The sequence below is a fragment of the Gobius niger genome, assembly GCF_951799975.1.
Source record: "Gobius niger genome assembly, chromosome: 1".
In the NCBI taxonomy this organism is placed as follows: Eukaryota; Metazoa; Chordata; class Actinopteri; order Gobiiformes; family Gobiidae; genus Gobius; species Gobius niger.
The window spans coordinates 29,087,311-29,105,617 of NC_136852.1; the positions used below are offsets into that span (position 1 = coordinate 29,087,311).

The 18,307-nt window shown below is 43.5% G+C and overlaps 1 protein-coding gene across 1 annotated transcript; it reads left to right on the forward strand.

Moving 5' to 3' along the window:
* Positions 1-593: 593 nt before the first annotated feature.
* On the forward strand, positions 594-9,294 carry dhrs12la (dehydrogenase/reductase 12-like a). The gene is made up of 10 exons (XM_079580618.1): positions 594-742; positions 3,774-3,907; positions 4,126-4,208; positions 4,284-4,379; positions 4,470-4,551; positions 5,627-5,688; positions 5,777-5,881; positions 7,537-7,627; positions 8,637-8,774; positions 8,843-9,294. Exons 1-10 carry the CDS (start codon positions 687-689, stop codon positions 8,956-8,958), a joined length of 963 nt encoding a protein of 320 aa, XP_079436744.1. The 5' UTR covers positions 594-686; the 3' UTR covers positions 8,959-9,294.
* The last annotated feature ends 9,013 nt before the right edge of the window (positions 9,295-18,307 follow it).

Consider the following 18,307-nt stretch of genomic DNA (forward strand, 5'->3'; position numbering starts at 1 on the left):
AATATATAAAATATATGTATGGGAGGTTGTGCCAGGCGTATTGTTTTAAATGTTGTAATCTGTAAAGCACTTTGTGATACCTTTCGGAATGAAAAGCCCTTTATAAATTTGATTTGACTTCCAATCTCAGCTTTTTCTGACATTGTGAAGCCAAACGTGTTTTATTTCACCTACTAATAAGAGACGTGAGTCAGGTTAGTTTTGCCCTATGATGTGTTGTGTGCGGTAGTATCAACACGGAGACCGTACAAATAACAGTTACTAAGTTACTCATTTGTTATAAAGACAGGAGCACCTTTGTATGTACAGGTAAGTAAGCAAAGTGAAGCCATTACTCAAATAGCTGTTCTTTTCTGTAATTACAGAATAAAGTCAATACACTTCAGTCAAAGCCTCTGTCTTCACGTAACAACTAACCTAAACTAAAAGCAGGACTGATGATTACTTGCATAGGTTTTAGGAGGCTCTGTGGACGGTCGTGGTTAGTTCATGAAAATGGAGTATCTTCCAACAGGAGGTCCCTGATGCGTGTCCTCACGTGGCCTCTCTGACCAGTCTGATGAGAGCGTCAGCGTCTGTCCGTACATGGGGTCAGAGGAGGCTACAAAGAGGAGCGGGTCAGGGCTCCAGGACACACCGCAGACAGGACCACTGCAGCCGCTGAGAGAGCATCACCTCGCAGCATCATGTCTCTGTACCGTAACTTCGCCTGGTTCGCCAAGGGGCTCACAGAATTTACCAAGTAAGAGACTATGAGCTAACAAATGATTATCTGAGGGTCTTCCATCGGTTCTTTGTCTTTCTACTGTCTACAGCTAATAACCCTGTTGCTGTCCAAAGAGACTAGACACTTACATCATGTGCTAATAGTAAAATAATGTAAAAGTACTTTGTCAACACAGAATATTGGTGGAATATTAAGCTACATCAAGTATTCCCTTTTCAACCGTCAAATTGTCATTACCGACCGGGTCAGAGCAGCTGCTGAGCTGCAGCTCGTGGGCTGTGTGTGGTCTGCTGTGGTCACACTGACCAGAGGTGGAAGAAAGAGGTGAAGAAACGGGGTGCAGGTGTAGGCGGTGTCGGCATGTGTGAGATTTAATGTCAACTGAGAGACGTCTCTCAGCCTTGGGACACGCCTGGACCCCCACCCAGTGTGATCGAGCATCCTAAACTCATGCGCAAGGCACCACAGTTTCCATACGTCAATGTGAGGGAGTAGCGGCTCTACCCCAAGCTCTAGGCAACTATGTCCCTCGTCATGAAAATTAGTGGTTCTCAAACTGGAAATTTAGGGCCCCAGTGGTCCCTGAGCCATACTTAAGGGCGCCCTGAATTTTTTTTTTGACTTCACCAGTAATATTATCAACAGTCACATTTGTAATGACTCATTGTAATGGCTTATACTTGAGACGGAAACAGCTATTCCAAATATAAAATTACTCCAAACATTACATCCTCAATTTAATGTGGTTTTACGCATGTTTCTGTGTTCTGCATCTATCATAACATTGCACTGATTGGGTTTTCAGGGAGGGAACTGTTGGATTTTTTCTGTTTAGAACAGTTTGAGAACCCCCTGTGTTAGGTGGGGCCAACCACCCTGAAGCCCCCTTCAGGGGATAGGCCTTCTTTACTTATATCTGGGACCTTGTTCTCTTATATCCACTTCAGCTCAACTCTTTCATTCTCAACAGACTGATCTGTAGTCTTCCTGCATGGCCGTCCATTGACATGCTCCCCCCTGACCTGGAGAGGCATCACCCTTTCTGTTGGGTTAGTTTAAACTGTCCAAATAATGAGAAGTTGATTGCAGGCGGCACATTCATGATGTTAAGATCTGTGCTGCCTGCTTGACCTGATTTCTCATTTGGCGATTGCTGCGGTCTTCCCCTTTGTTCACTGTCATCTCTCTGTCTCTGACCCGCTGTGACCTGGGGCTAATGTCTTTCTGCTTGACACCGCAAACAGAGCTCTCATTTACCCCCATTGCTGCCCTGTTCTGTGGCACTAATGCCCTGCCACGCCCCTGCTCACTACAATAGCCCCAGGACAAAGGGGCAGTCTGAAGTGGCACACACAGGCTGCTGTTCTTAGCTTCAGTTTCCTCTGACGGCTGGCACACTGACCTCTCCATTGTATCTGAATCTGTGCTGAGTATGTTGTAGGCCAATTCAGTCAGTGTTTATTTATTGACCTTTATTTAACCAGGATAGTCCCACTGAGATTAAGAATCTCTTTTTCAGGGGAGTTCAGTGTTCTACATATGCTTAGGAAGGATTTCTTGGTATTGACTATACCTCTAAAGCAAGTGGTTGCCTAAGGAGGGTTCAAGGCCGCAGGTGAAAACACAGATTAAGAATACACCAAACTGCGAAAGGTAACCGAGTTGACACTGTAATCCAAATATGGTCATTTCCTTTGTGGAGGACAACAGCAGCAGCAGCAGCAGCAGCAGCAATATACCTGCAATTTCTGTGCAGTCTTGCTATAACAACAACTGTCTTCCATCCATCCATCCATTTTCTTCCGCTTTATCCGGGGCCGGGTCGCGGGGGCAGCAGTCTCAGCAGAGATGTCCAAACTTCCCGATCCACACACACCTCCTCCAGCTGTTCTGGGGGGACCCCGAGGCGACACCAGGCCAGCTCGGAGACATAGTCCCACCAGCATGTCCTGGGTCTTCCACGAGGCCTTGTCCCACTAGGACATGCCTGGAACACCTCCTGCGGGAGGCGACCAGGAGGCATCCGGAACAGATGCCCTAGCCACCTCAGCTGGCTCCTTTCAATAACAGTCTTACTATGACAAAATATCGATTTTGCGACGTATCATGATATTTTGCGAGATGATACGATGGCGATTTTTATATACACTACCGCTCAAACGTTTGGGGTCACTTAAAATGTCCATATTTTTTTAAATAAAGCTCTGCTTTTTTCAATGAGGATAACATTAAATGAGTCAGAAAAACAGTCTAATACAATTCTAGCTGGAAACGGGTGATTTTTTATGGAACACCTACAAAGGTGTGTAGAGGCACGTCGTTCCAGTGTTCTAATGGTACATTGTGTTCACTAATCGTGTTAGAGGGTCATTGATGATTAGAAAACCCTGGGTGACCTCAAACTTTGGAACATTAGAGTACTTTTGATGATGTCATGCATAATAATTGCAGATGTCATGCATATTAATGTGGTAGCAGTGCTCTACTGCTTTCACAGTACAGTCCTATTATGATCAGGAATTCAGTCAGAACAGTGGAGGGCAGCACTACAATTTTAAGCACCTTGACCAAACACTGTCACCCAAATATCACTTTTATTTAGACTGGTTGCCTCGCTTATCATCACCGAGTATGGAGTGAATGAATATTACACCAAATTGTAAAGCGACTTTGAGCGTCTGGAAAAGTGCTATATGAGACTAATGCATTATTATTATTATTATTATTATTATTATTATTATTATTATTATTATTATTATTATTATTATTATTATTATTATTATTATTATTACTTATAGTTTTTACCATTATAGACACGATTATTATTTTACGATTATATTTGTGCCATATATCGATAATCGCAGTATCGGCATATTGTAAGGTTATCGCTATCGTGAGCCATGTATTGTGTGTCATATCGAAGGATGACAGGACACCCTGTGTATTGGCGTGTTTTACTGGCCAATATCATCAAAAATGTCAGCGATATCATCAAAAACTTTCCCTAAAAGAAAAATCATATTCTTAATGGTTGTGTGTCTTGCAGAAACCCGTACCTTGCTGCATCGAAGCACTTTGTGGAGAAGGATCTGGAGGTGTCTGCGGCCGGCCGTGTGTTCATGATCACTGGGGCCAACAGTGGCATCGGGAAAGCGACTGCTCTGGCCATCGCTAAGAGAGGTGCGACATGCTAAAGCTAATGCTAGCACTGCTCTATAAGATACAGTGGCATAGGAAGAATGTACCTCTCTCTCAGCAGACATTCTGATTTGAAATGTGTTTTCAGGGATAAACTCTGAGTTGAATAGTGAAATATAGATGACAATACTGTATCGGAATGAATGAACTACACACTGTTATAGACCAGTTTTGAAAACCCTGCTGTATTTCTCACACAGGTGGAACAGTGCACATGGTTTGCAGGAACAAGGACAAGGCTGAGGAGGCCAGAGCCGAAATAGTGAAGGAGACGGGGAACAAAGTCAGTAATAACAAGATTGGCTGCCACACACACAAGCTGCATGTGTTTATCTGTGTTTATACTGTGGGTCTGCAGGAGGTCTATGTTCACATCCTGGACCTGTCCGAGACCAAGAAGGTTTGGGAGTTCGCTGAGGGCTTCAAGAAGAAATACAAGACTCTCAACGTCCTGGTAAAGCAATTCTACTCACTCATATCTCTATACCAAACCAACTCATGGGTAGATTGTGATTTTGTGTGTCCTGTTGATTTAACTGCACAGGTTAACAATGCTGGAGCCATCATGAATCAGAGGGAGGTGAACACGGAAGGGCTGGAGAAGAGCTTCGCCACCAACGTCCTGGGTGAGTCATGGGTTTGGGGTAGTTACTTTAGATTTAACCTTACTGGATTGAATGAAAAATGAAAAATCCATCTTGAAAGGCTCAGGCTGATAGGTTTGGCCTCAGAATCACTGGTGGATTGGACCAATCGCATGGCAGTAAGGCCGTGAGTGGCCGGGTTTGACATGTGCCGACAACAACAAGTGCCCTTTCCAAACTAACTAACAACACGGCGATCACAGGAAAAAACACCAGGTACTTGTGAACTCAGACATCTGCAGGGTAAATTACACAGTAATTATAATTACAGTAATTATAATTACTGTGTAATTGTGTGAATTACACAGTAATTACTGTGTGAATTACTGTGAATTGGGGCAATAAACTCATCCCTGTGAACAGTGGGATGCTACAAATATTAGGACTAGGAGGATCCACTTTTGTCACGATTCGATGCGTGTCACGATACTCAGGGGCCAATCCGATACATAAATTATTGTGATACAGTAAGTTGTTATGATAAGTAATATGTTTCCCTTAAAATGTGTCATGTGTCCAAAGTTTATAAACCAACTGTCATTTGACATTTATTGAAGTGTTAAGATTGAGTGCTGTAGCTGTTACTGAAAACTAAGGAGAGCAGATATCTTCATAATCACATTCCAAACTTTCACCTGGTACAAAGTGGGGCTAGGACAAAATATCGGATCAGATCAGATCAGTATTGATTCTTTTTACACATTTAAAGTAAACATGTCACTTAACATAATTACTAACTGTATCGGCCCCTGAGTATCGTGTCACGTATCGGATCGTGACAAAAGTGGATCGTCCCAGCCGTAGTAGAAAGGTTTGTAACATGAGCAACACATGTGCACGGTTTATAAAAGGTTCTGGGATCACTAGTGCTGTGTGGACACAAGTCCAAATCTGAAGACAAACCAATTCTCAAGCTCAGAGCCTGTGAACAGTGAGTTTTAGAGAATGCAGGTCTGCACTAGCACTAAGTCGGACAGATTAGTGCTTATGAACTACTTACACAAACATATTCTACATTTAAATGTCCTTTTGTGGTAATTCTCCCATCCTCCACCAGGGGTCTTCATCCTCACCAAGAGCCTCATTCCCCTGATTGAGAAGAGCCCGGATCCAAGAGTGGTGAGGCCCTTTCACAGAGCTTTGCCATCCTCTGCACAGCACTGAAGAAAGCAGACTAATGTTTAAATAAACTAACTTTTGTGTGCAGGTCACGGTGTCCTCTGGGGGGATGCTGGTGCAGAAGCTGAGGATAGGGAACCTCCAGTCAGACATGGGGCGCTTCGACGGCACCATGGTGTACGCCCAGCACAAAGTAAGGCATGAACCCACTTAGTCCAATCAATCGTAACAACTGGACTTTCTTGACTTAAGAGAGTCTTGTAGCAGAGTGGTTAGCGCTCCACAACTGCGACCACCATGGAAATAAGTCCAAATAATTCATGTCAGCAACAGTCAGTGCGCTCATACTGTATAGTCGAGTGGTAAGGACAGGACATTGAAAAAGCTTTCCAGTTCTACAGCTGTGGGTTTGAGTTCATCTGTGTCATTGTCCTGGCAGTTTCACTTCTGCCCCTGTGAGTGTCCTGAGGGCTGCAGAATATTTATGAAAGTGCTATTTAATCATAACCTCCTTCTCCTCGTTGACCCGGACGTGCGTCATCGTCAGCCGTGACAAGCAGCATCCAGAAGTGTCGGTGCAGTATGGAAATGAGCTGTGTTCCTTCTTTAGCAGAGGAACCTGGGGATGTTCCTTATCAGCCCATAAGGAGCGAAGAACAATCCCACAAGCCACTGCTGCCTCCTGAAGGTCTCCAAACTCTCCAATGTCCGCACAAGTGGAACAATGGAGTTGTGAACTGATGAATTTATGGCAAAACTACACACTTTTGTTTACATTGTACAATGAACGAAACTCAAGCCACATGGATTATTTTTTTTATTTAAAGGGGGGTATTATGCAAAATCGACTTTTTTAAGCTTTACATCATGTTATTATGTCATTCCCTCATTAAAAACATGCCTGAAGTGTTGCCTTGGCACATTCACGTATTTTTGAGTAATCTGTAAAAACTCTGATGGCGGCCATTTTAGGGATAGGTTTGCCTGAGTCCTCCTAGGAAAGACATTCGCTACAGCCATTTTGAGAGAGCAATTTTATACAAGGCAGTTATTCTAATTTACTGCATTTACAGACCAACAGAAGGTTTGGTCATCATTGTAGTGTGATATAGACTGGTGCTATGTGATTGAAAAAAGCATAATACCCCCTCTATAACAAATTCTTTGCTTTGACATTACCATTCAGATTTTTGGTGTTATGCTTGATGTGTGTAACAATTTTGATCTGTACGTTTTCGGGAAGCGTAGCACCCGCCATGATGACACTTGGAACGTTTGGGAACCACAGTTATCCATAATTGACTTAAATTTTGTTCAATTCAAAATGTAGCAACATCCCATGCTGACATTTATTATTGTGCAAATTTCTTTTAGTTTTACTTAATTTAAAGGGGCTAGATGCAAGTTAGCCATTTTATACTCACTATTGCCACCTCAGGCCATACGTGAGGCGGTATTAAGCCGGTGCATGACGGCACTTTGGACCCGAAGTAACACCTTTTTGAGTGACAGTGCAGGATTTTAGAGGCAGGTCTGGGCTCATTCTACACATTAGGACATTGTTTGAACATGTAGGGGGAAAATACATAATTCTAACATTTTTAAACTCTGTATAGTCCCTTTAATGGTTTCTAGCAAATGTGTAGCGTGAGATAAATGAACTGGCGCAGTAGCTGCTAATTCCGGTGTTAGAGGGATTACTTGTATTATATAACGTGAAGGCGGCAGATTTCCCCAATAAATGGATTTCCGTGGTTTCTCGTTCATGGTGAGATTGAATGTGTGTGGGATCAGTGAACGAATACGTCACATGATCATTAGCCCAATGAGTGTGTGTCTGTGTTTCAGAGGCAGCAGGTGGTGCTGACGGAGCAATGGGCCAAAGCTCACCCAACAATCCACTTCTCTGTGATGCACCCGGGCTGGGTCGACACTCCGAGTAATGACCATTACACTCGGTCACTACACCCCCCCCCTCAAACACGCGCACTGGGCTGGTCCAGGGGCGTAAAATCCACCGTGAGGGGCCCGCACCATTTTTATTGTTTCTTTGAACATAATGATCCGTTTGTGAAATGCACTCCAATTTGTCATTACCCAAATCGAAAAGCTTCTTGAAAAAGGTGTCAAAATAGCGACAAAAAAGCAAGACAAAATTCATAACTTACCGGCACCACAGGATGTTTTGGTGTAGCGCGGTTTATTGTCGATCAAAGAACTACCAGAGCCGCCATTTTAAAACCTTGGGCTGAAACATTTGGGGAGGGGGTGTTTTTTTTGATAAAGATGCTTTTTTTTTTTTGGTAACTGTACTAAAATATTTGTCGTCTGGAACCAGAAACGCGAACAATTATTATATTTAGAATATATTCAAATGTACAATATCGGGTTCATTTGCATTGTCAAGAAATGTGTGAAAAATGGGAAATAAATTGGGCAAAAATTCTGAAAAAAATGGGAGGTTCAGTTGGGTGAAATATTAGTAATAAAAAATAGGAATATGTGTAAAAAATGGGGCGAAAAAAACATTTATTTGAGGTGAAACAACCAAGTCAGTTCCTTTAATGCTGTCCCTGGACCAACAGCATCCAAATTGTATTTTTTTTTTCTGCACCTGCCTTTTATTATCAGTACCATTAGTACCAAACTTTTTTTTCGATACCATACAAGCATTGCTTAACAGTACCCAATAATCAGAGGTATTTTGAAAAATATTCAGCAACTCCACAAAGATGTTATAGAGTTTAAGAGTTTTTTGTCTAGTCTGCCTGTCCATTTCTCACAATTAAAATGTTTTTTTGGAGGGGCCCCTGAGTAAACCGTACCCCTTAGTTCTGCACCCCTGGGCCGGCCCGCTTGACGAGGATTGTTTTAAAATCTGAAGTTTTCCCACACACAGCCAGTCTCCTCTCGGGCAGTTATTGAGGAACACTTGTCTATCATTGCAGCTGTAGCCAACGCGATGCCAGACTTCCACCGCTCCATGAAGGCCAGCCTGCGCTCTCCGGAGCAGGGAGCGGACACCGTGCTGTGGCTCGCTCTGTCTGAGGCCGCCGCCAAGAACCCCAGCGGGCGCTTCTATCAGGGTACTTTAGGTTTGACCACTGCAGTCTGTCTTCTAAAGCCAATAACGCCCCCTGTGTGTGCTCGACAGACCGCCGGGTGGTGCCCGCTCACCTGCCTCTGGCCTGGACCCACAGCTCTCCCCTGGAGGAGCAGAAACTCGTGGCTCTGCTCGAAGACATGGCCAAGACCTTTCAGCCGCACTGAGACACAGGCACAAAGACGCACTAACACAACACTCTAGAAGCACTTACATGTAGCATATCTGACCCTCTGTGTAGTTGATGACGGCCCATCTCATCACACGGCTTTTGAGTCTCGAGAAATGAGACGCACTGATGCCTTTGCAGATATAACTAACCTGCAACTAGTGATTCACATTTCTGGAATAAAATGTTGCCTTTCTTTTTTTCCCCCTAGGGCTAAATAGACTCAAGTCCTGGGACAAAATCCAAGTTCAGTCACAAATGAAGCCTTTGCAGGTGCTCAGGGTGCCTTTGGTTGTTATTATTGCCAAATAAAATGTAAATTTTGCCCTAATAATGCTTGTTTTGCATTTATATTAATTAACATGTAATTTAAAGGTGGAGTATTGTGAAAAATCGCCTTTTTTTGTAGAGCTTTTTTTTTACTATGTTCCAAAGTTGTTCCAACATCCAAAACATTACTGGAGTTGTGTTTCGAGTCGCTAGCACAAAATCTTCACCGGTGGCTAATCCTAGCATCTAGCAGCTCCTCCTGAGGGCCTATGTTTCCAGGAAACGCTCTCCTCACCTCTCCATCTCTTGCTAAGCTTTTCCTCTCATGGCAAAGTAAAAACATTCGCCATAGCTTTGCTACAGCCACACATTTTCTAACAAATGTTCTTTCTCTTTATTGAAACAGCTGTGCAGCAAAGGGGAGCAAGAGAAGGGGCTTATGGGGAGACGGCATGAAAATCAGGAAGTGAATGATGTTTTAGATCATGATTGCATTTTCAAACCAACTAAGTGTGAGATAAAGACATCGCTGTACCTGCAGAAAGCACAATACCCGCTCTTTAAATACTGAACATTGCACTGTTTGTTTTCTGTAGTCAAATGCAGTATCAACGTAACCTCATGTAACACCATATGATGTTGAAGCCACTTTGTCAAGTCTGTTTGTCAGCAGTGATCGATTAATTTAACGTTTTCGCCTGATTTATTTCGTTTTTGAGTCGTTCACAATCTGCAGCCTGTACACTGTCCCGCTGTGTCTTTTCAGCGCCATGTCCAAGAACTAATATGTGAAATATCGTGTGACGCCGCTGGTCCTTGTGCGTCGGGGCAGTGATGTAGTGGCTTTATATCACGGTCAGTCAGATGGGAATTTGCCCTGACCAAAGTCACCGCACTTCCCTATGTTTTGATTCGCTGTGAAAACATGAGCGGCGCCCCTCGACATGTGCAATAAAACAAAACAAAAAAGATTTACGACTTGTAATATCTGCAGGCACCTTTGGACTTTGTACTGACCAGCGTCTACCCAACATGTGCTCTTCAATAAACTTGTTATAAAGAATCATTTGAGGTTTATGGGTTTTTTTCCTCCCCAACATTGGCGTAAATCCACACAGTTAAAACAGCTTTAGTTTTAGAACGACTAGTAAAGTGGGATAATCTGTAGCTCTGTCTTTTGCATAAAATAGACTCATGCAACACATACAATACGAGTTTAAGTATGTGAGGTCACGGCAAAACAACAGCATGGCAGACGGTATTTCGTCACGGCAACAGCTTTACAACTACTGCAGAAAGAGTGGCACGTCTGCACAGTTCTACTTGGATTTTCCACTCACTACAGAACATTGAGGGCTTGGTTTAGAAATAAAGAAAGGGAGTGCAACCCCAGTATACGTCAGACAAAGCAAAAGGAAAAACTGTTATTGTATATTCAGAACATCAGAAAATGCAAATCAGCTCGACTCTTGACTGACTGAACTGAGGGAATATCAGGATTGATTTTGGAATGGGAGCAACTGGGTAAGCATGAAAGGATGAAGTGGCACTCAGACATGGAGCTTGGAGTGAGGGGACAAACACTGAACAGGAACTCCCGCCCTCCCTAAACGTCTGTAGTGTGACCAGCTTGGCAGACAGCGAACAGACTTGACATGAAGATAATCTTGAAGGAGCCATGTTTATTGCTCCATTCAGTGAGCTTTTGTAAAAATGCAAATAAACAGACAGAAAAATACAGTTAGTATTTGCCTAAAAACAGCTGAGAATGTCACAAACATTTATTGTAAAACACTAGCTGCAATAATATTAACAAACAAATAATCAAAAAGTGCACTAAAACTAAAACTGTTGGTACAGAACACCTTCAAACAATGAAAACTTACAGGCATGTGATAGATCATGCTTGATGTGTGTAACAAATTTGATCTGGACGTTTTCAAGAAGCGTAGCATCATAGCACTTTGAATGCTTGGGATCCACTGTTATTACGACATTTATTATCGTGCAAATTTCTTCTAGTTTTGCTTAACTTAATTGTTTCTAGTAAATGTGTAGCGTGAGATAAATGAACACAAACCGCGTAAGTAGCCGGTTCACACAAGACCACACGAAACAAAGATGGCGGCTGAACAACGTCCTTAGCTAAGACAGGTCGGGAACTTGTTTTTTGTTTCTGGGTTAATTACAGTCTCTCGTTAGGCCCGAGCAACAGACACGCAATGTCCCGCGAGGGACTAATTGATATCGATAACGGGGGACGAAAACGCAAGAATTCACGTAGCAAACGTGAGGCGATATGCAAGTAACAGGGGTCAAAACGTAGTGCTCCGCAAGCTCTAATTTTGGGTGGGCTTCGCGAGAGAAAATATTCAAAGTTGACTCTGTGGCGCCCCCTCAAACAGGCAGTTTACATTGACCCAATGGAGGACCGGTCGCAAAAAAAATATTATGACCCCGCCCTAAATGCTACAGGAAGTCGGCCATCTTGGCCCGAACCTCAAACCTTCAAAATTGTACCTCTTGAACTTCTGTGCCCTGATCCCAGAGTCTTCAATGGAAAGCCTCCAATTTTGGCCAACATGTCCCAAACCCATGTGGCTTTCAAAATCATCATTTACATTTTTTTTTTAATTATTGGGCATGGTCATGACAAGGCCGCAACTGAGAGGCCATTTTCAGCAAATCTCAAAGCCTCATATCTTTCACAGACTTTGTCGGATTGGAACGGACCCAATCTGGCGCGCGTGCACATTTCCGACCTGGACCTAATAGTGTGCACACGCAGCCGCTATTACCAAAAATGCCTTTAAATTGGCTTGTAAGTGGCTTGTAAGTGGCCCGCCCATAGCCAGAGTTCAGTCAGAGTTTCTCCTGCAATTCGTCAATTTTCCAAATTTCCCCCTTTATTCACAAAAGCCACAGTTTTAGACTCGTACGGACTTATACTAACCCTCTGTCAGCGAAAGAAGTTTTAATTTGGACGTTTTTGGCTGCAAATTCAGCGTTTTACAATCACAGGAAGTTCAGTCCGACTGGTTCCTGTCCGCCTCTCTGTGTGCTCCTCGTGCTATATGGGTTGCACGACAATATTGCTTCACATATCGAGGGTGCACCCTCTCAACAAATCTTTTGACGGCCAGGGGAATTCCCTCTAATTACAAAATGATTCAACACATTATTGCCCAAACTGTAATCTTGTATTTTACAAATACACAACTGCGGTCTTTCATAGGATTAATGTAAAATTGGCTATCATGTTCACTCAGTATGTGTGGCTTCATTGGTAGAGTGCTGGGTTCCCATCCGTAAGTCTGCTGGATGGATCCCAGCCTTGACACTTTTTTTTTTTTCTTCACAGTTTTTTTTCTTTTGGATTCTGCACTACTGGGAAGAACTTGAATCACCGCCTGTGGTTCCACCCTCAATAAAAACGGGGAAATAACCCCTCTCCTTCACTGGGGTGCTGGGACCTAATTTCGGCCCATGAATTTAGAGAATCCTCGCCCTCATCAGGCCCATGTTTGTATGGACTTATGGTTCAGTGATCGCGTGGTCATCTGAGGTGAAAGAGGTAGCTAGTCCACACACAGCCTTGACACTTTTTTTTTAATGCTTTCTCCTTTTACATGTCCCTGTGTAGTGTCATGGCTAGAATGTTGAATGTGAACGAACAGGCTATACATCCAGGGCCGATGGGAGTCCCTCAGCAGACGGGCCAAGATCACAGAATGTCCAGTCCTTGGAGCTTCACTTCTTCTTGTCCAAATCCTGTAGGCGGGGTTCTTCTGTTCCCCTGTGGACAGGGCTGAAGACCACGACACCAACGTCCCACCATCTGAAACAGACACTCCCAAGAGGGAGTGGAACAGTGGACACCAAGTGAATAGTAATGAACTGAACTAGAGGATAGCGCTCAGTGTACCGTACTTCCCACAGCAGTGTCCCTCCTAAGGCAGCTTTGCTTTAGGCGTTGGGTTATTTATTTATTTACTGACCTGATCATGAGCTAAATCGGAGAGGTACGTTTTGGTAGATAAAGGCTCTACCTCCTACAGTGATTTTGGAGACTCAAGGAATCACTAGTAGCCCTGAGTTTTGGAGGAATATAAAAAAAACATTGTGATCGTACTCACAAAAACACAAGAATATAAGACGCGCAACAACATTTATTAGGATATTTTTCACACACCTTGGCCGAGCTGGTCTACAAGCCGCAGCTCTTCTAAGCGTTCCAATACTGAATTTTTCTCTTTGTGCATGTTCTGTTTTACAAAGAGAATAGTGGCATACAGGTACATCCACTTCTATTGACACAAACGTCATTATATTATTCTTAAAACATGCGTGTGTTCAGTCAAGCCAAAACAGTGCCCGCACAGCGACTCCTCCTTGGGAGTGTGGCCGCTCTCCTCAGCATGTTGCGCACACCAGGGTTGCCAGGTTGGGCGGTTTTTAAAGCCATTCCGTGGGTGAAAAAAACTGTCCACGTTTTTTTTGCCTTGCTGTAATCAATGTCAAATTGTCTATTTCAATCTTATTTTTGATCAAAATCACTATTTCGAAGGCAAATCCAAGGCTCTGTGAGCTGCTTTTTCAACAAGGGAGGGAGGTAGGGGCGGTTTCTCATCATCGCAGGAGCACACGGGCTCTGTTAACTAATAAACAATATTAAAAATTCCAGCCGCGCCTTATGTCCGCGGGTTTTCCGCGGTTTTCCGATATTTTTGGGCGGGTTTGGCTGCCCAGACCTGGCAACCCTGGCGCACACAGCCTCGGTAGCTCGGGAGTTTCCCGGTGTTATTGTTAGTACCAACCCCAAATTCTGGAGGCCGGGAAACCAGTCCCAAAGTGAGGCTGGTGTTCTCTGTTCTAAAATGTCCAGAGCAGTACAGTTTTGTCCTCTGAGTGGTTTCCTTAGGCAGTAGTAGTAGTTCAACACTAAACAAGAGAGAGTAAAGGATTTGTACATAATTTGGAATTCCAAATCAGGTTCTGTACATCAGAAGATACTGTCTTCTATTTGAATTATATTTAAAAAGGACAAAATATTGCTACATGTTTTATTTTTAAATATAGATGTTAAACCTTTATTGACTATTTATAGAAATATAATGGTATCTGTTTTTTTCTGGCTTCAGTGGGCGACTAAAAGCTTACAAATGATTTGACATTATTGAATAGTTGCAAGTCTCTTTGGACACGTTCAGTAAACTTTCCAACCCCTTACCCACCCCCCTAGTTTTTTTTTTGTTTTTTTTTGCAGATCTACACGATTCACAAACGGCGAAAGGCGACAGATTTGCATGTATGATTATGTGAAGGTAATTGGAAGCTAAAAGCATCAGAGCTTTTAGTTTCCAAGTGTTTAGTCTGCCATTTACTGCAGCCTCCATCCACCACTGGTAAAAAAAACAAAACTGTGTTTTTACATACTAAACCGTTTTTACATACTGAGATATGTTCTTTCCTTAGCATAGACAAGTTCATGTGTACCTGTCTGATCTTCACACTTGCTTTCAGTCACGTAAACACAGCACAGGCGGTGTTAGCATTTAGCCTGTCCTCCTCTCCTCTATAGCTCCAAATGAGGTGAAGATAGAAGCTACCGAGCTCTTCCACGTTTTCCCTATTTAAATGTGGTTACATGAAGTGTTACACTACAAAGTACAATCACACTAAATTAAACTATGTCAGTTTTCTAAGCAGATAAAAAGGGTGAACTATATTGCAAGCAATATCTTCACGCTTAGAAAAAACCCCACATTGTTTAATTCAGTGTAATTATACCTTGTAGTGTAACACTTCATGTAACCACATTTAAATAGGTAAAACGTGGAAGAGCTCGGTAGCTTCTATCTTCACCTCGTTTGGAGCTATAGAGGAGAGGAGGACAGGCTAAATGCTAACACCGCCTGTGCTGTGTGTACGTGACTGAAAGCACGTGTGAAGATCAGACAGGTACACATGAACTTGTCTAAGCTAAGGCAAGAACATTTCTCAGTATGTAAAAATGGTGGCCTATTCCTTTAAACTTTGTTATTGATTAATAAAGCTCTACACTATTAATGTGTCTCTCATCCCGAGAGGTTTAGACCTCGGCCTCTAGGGTCGCCGAGGTAAAAATCCCCAGTTGGTCCAACATCTCGCCGGCTGCATTTTTGCTTGCCTCCTCTTTGGTCGGCCCGGCCCCGTCCGCCCACAGCTTTCCCAGGGTGACCTTCATGACATAGTGCCATCCCGTTGGCCCGCGCCACTGCTGAACGAGGCTGTAGTCGGGGTATCCCACCCAACAAGCCACCAAGTCTGACAGATACGAACAGGGGTCTGAGTCCACGGTAAATGGCTTCAGCCGCTCCTGTTCAGCCTGAAGGTTCTCAGGCAGGGTCAGATGTTTCTTCAGCTGGCGCAGAATGTATGAGGCCGCCCCAGCCATTGCCTCTTTTTTGCTCTGGCCTTGTCCAAAAGCGAAGAACTGGCCCACACGAAGTTTTATCTTGAAGGTCCCACGACGAGCGTCCAGGTCCTCAGTCGTCACTTTCATGTTATGTTTTTGGGCCAGTTTGGTCAGCTGTGAAGAGAGACAAGAGACACGGTTAGTTGAAAGAAGTACATTTTGAGCTATAGATTTGAATTGTACTAAACAGGGAGTTAACTAAACCCCTAAAATTGGTCTAAAGTTGAGCTACACCAGGCCTAAACAAAATTCATTTCATTTATTTATTTATTTAATATGGACATAGCAATTACATTGGACGAACCAGATGCATTGTTTAAAGTGTTATAGCACATGTGCTAATTTTCAACACCTGTCCATAGGGGGCTTTTAGGTTTCAAAGATAAAACACATTATTAAACACAGTTACAATAAAACAGATTATTAAACTAGATATGGCACATTCTACACATGTGAACACCTTTGGGCCGATTTGAGCCACTGTTTAAGCTCTCTGGTGAAGATGGTAACGTTCGTCTGCAGTTTCAGAGCCGTAGGGAGAGAGTTCCACAGTGTAGCCCCTCTGAAGGAGAAGCACGACTGTCCAAAAGATTTTTTAAATTTTGGGAGCACACAATCCCCATTAACTGAGGCTCTGGTGGAAGGTCTGAGAGAGCCCTGACACCTCACCATGAGGCCAGAGAACAGAGGTGACACACAATTGTTCAGACATTTAAAAGTCAATTTCAGTATACTAAAATTTACAAAGTTTTCAAAAGTAAAAAGCTTGTGCTTTTGTATGATATCACAATGATGCCATCTCAAAGGTTTCTTGTCAACCTCAACCTCAAATGTAAACCTGTAAACAGCAGTGTGACAGATGTAACAAAATGTCCAAGTATATAAGTTACATTTTACACAAAGGGAAGTACATACCTGAGTTAAGTCGTCCTCAGCCTCTGGTCCTGGGGTCCTGGAGGTTTGGACCACTGGTTCTGGGGTCCTGGAGGTTTGAACCGCCGCCTCTGGTTCTGGGGTCCTGGAGGTTTGGACCACTGGTTCTGGGGTCCTGGAGGTTTGAACCGCCGCCTCTGGTTCTGGGGTCTTGGTCTGCATCGGGCTGCGCTCAGGGTACCTCATCGACCGGGCCTCCACCCGCTCAGAAAGGTATGAACAGGGGTCCGAGTCGACGGTACATTGACGCCGCCCCTGTTTAGCCTGGGGACGGGTTGAGGTTTTGGCGAAGGCTGCTTTGTGAACTGTCAGGGTGGGAGACTGTCGCTGGTTGTCTCCGAGGGGCAGATGACGTTTCAGTTCACGCAGCATGTATGTGGCGGCCTTATCCCATGCCTCTCTTTTGCTGCGGCCTTGTCCATATGCAAAGAACTGGCCCACGTGGAGTTTCACCTGGAATGTCCCGCGCCGAGAGTCCAGGTCCTCAAACATCATTTTCAGTTTATGTTTTAGGGCCAGTTTGATCACCTGTGAAGAGAGACAAGATGGTTATTTGAAAGGAATACATTTTGAGCTGTACATTTTAATTGTATGAAACTGTGAGTTAACTAAACCCCTAAAATCAGTCGAAAGTTGAGCTACACCAGGCCTAAACAAAATATAAACAAGTCTTCACCAGGTAGATGTTCGATTACTGCCTTGAATATTGTTTATTGATATACAGTATTACAAAGTCATTGCACCACAGTACAATCCCCCTTATCAAAGCAGAACTCATAAGCACTTCACTTTTTCATGAAATTGTGTCAAAACAGATTTAGAAATACTAAATCATTATTAAACTGAGGCCACAATGCAACTGAATTCAGGAAGTCAAGTGACCAAACCTTTTTCGTGCTAGAAAAAGTTTGCCAATTTGTGGATGAATTGTGCAGCCCTGTTTTTCAAATGATTGGGCCGGACTGTCTTTTGGAAAGTATTAAACAGTGGTGCTACAGATGTGTCAAACTCTTTAAGTAGTTTAGTTAAATTCAGTTGACACAAAGTCATATTTTACACAAAGGGAAGTACATACCTGAGTTGTGTCGTCCTCAGCCTCTGGTTCTGGGGTCTTGGAGGTTTGAACCATCGGGCTGTGCTGAGGGTACCTCATCCACCGGGCCTCCACCCCCTCAGAACGGTATGAACAGGGGTTCGAGTCGACGTTGCGTGGTGCACGCCGCCCCGGTTGAGCCCCTGTTGAGGCATTGGCGGTGTTTGCTTTGTGAACTGTCGGAGCCGGAGACTGTTGACTGTTCTCACAGGGCAGATGACGCTTCAGTTCACGCAGCACATATGTGGCCGCCTTAGCCCTTGCCTCTCTTTTGCTGTGGCCTTGTCCAAATGCAAAGAACTGGCCCACATGGACTTTTGTCCTAAAGGTCCCACGGCGAGAGTCCTCCTTGTCCTCAAACATCATTTTCAAATTATGTTTTCCGGCCAGGGCGTTCACCTGTGGAGAGAGACAAGATGGTTATTTGAAAGACATACATTTTGAGCTCTTTGTTTTAATTGTACTAAACAGGGAGTAACTAAACCCCTAAACTGTGTCCAAAGTTGAGCCAAACCAGCTCTTAAACAGGTTTATCAATAGGATGGACTGTATTTTGAACTATTCTAAACAGTAGTGCGATAGATGTGTCAATGG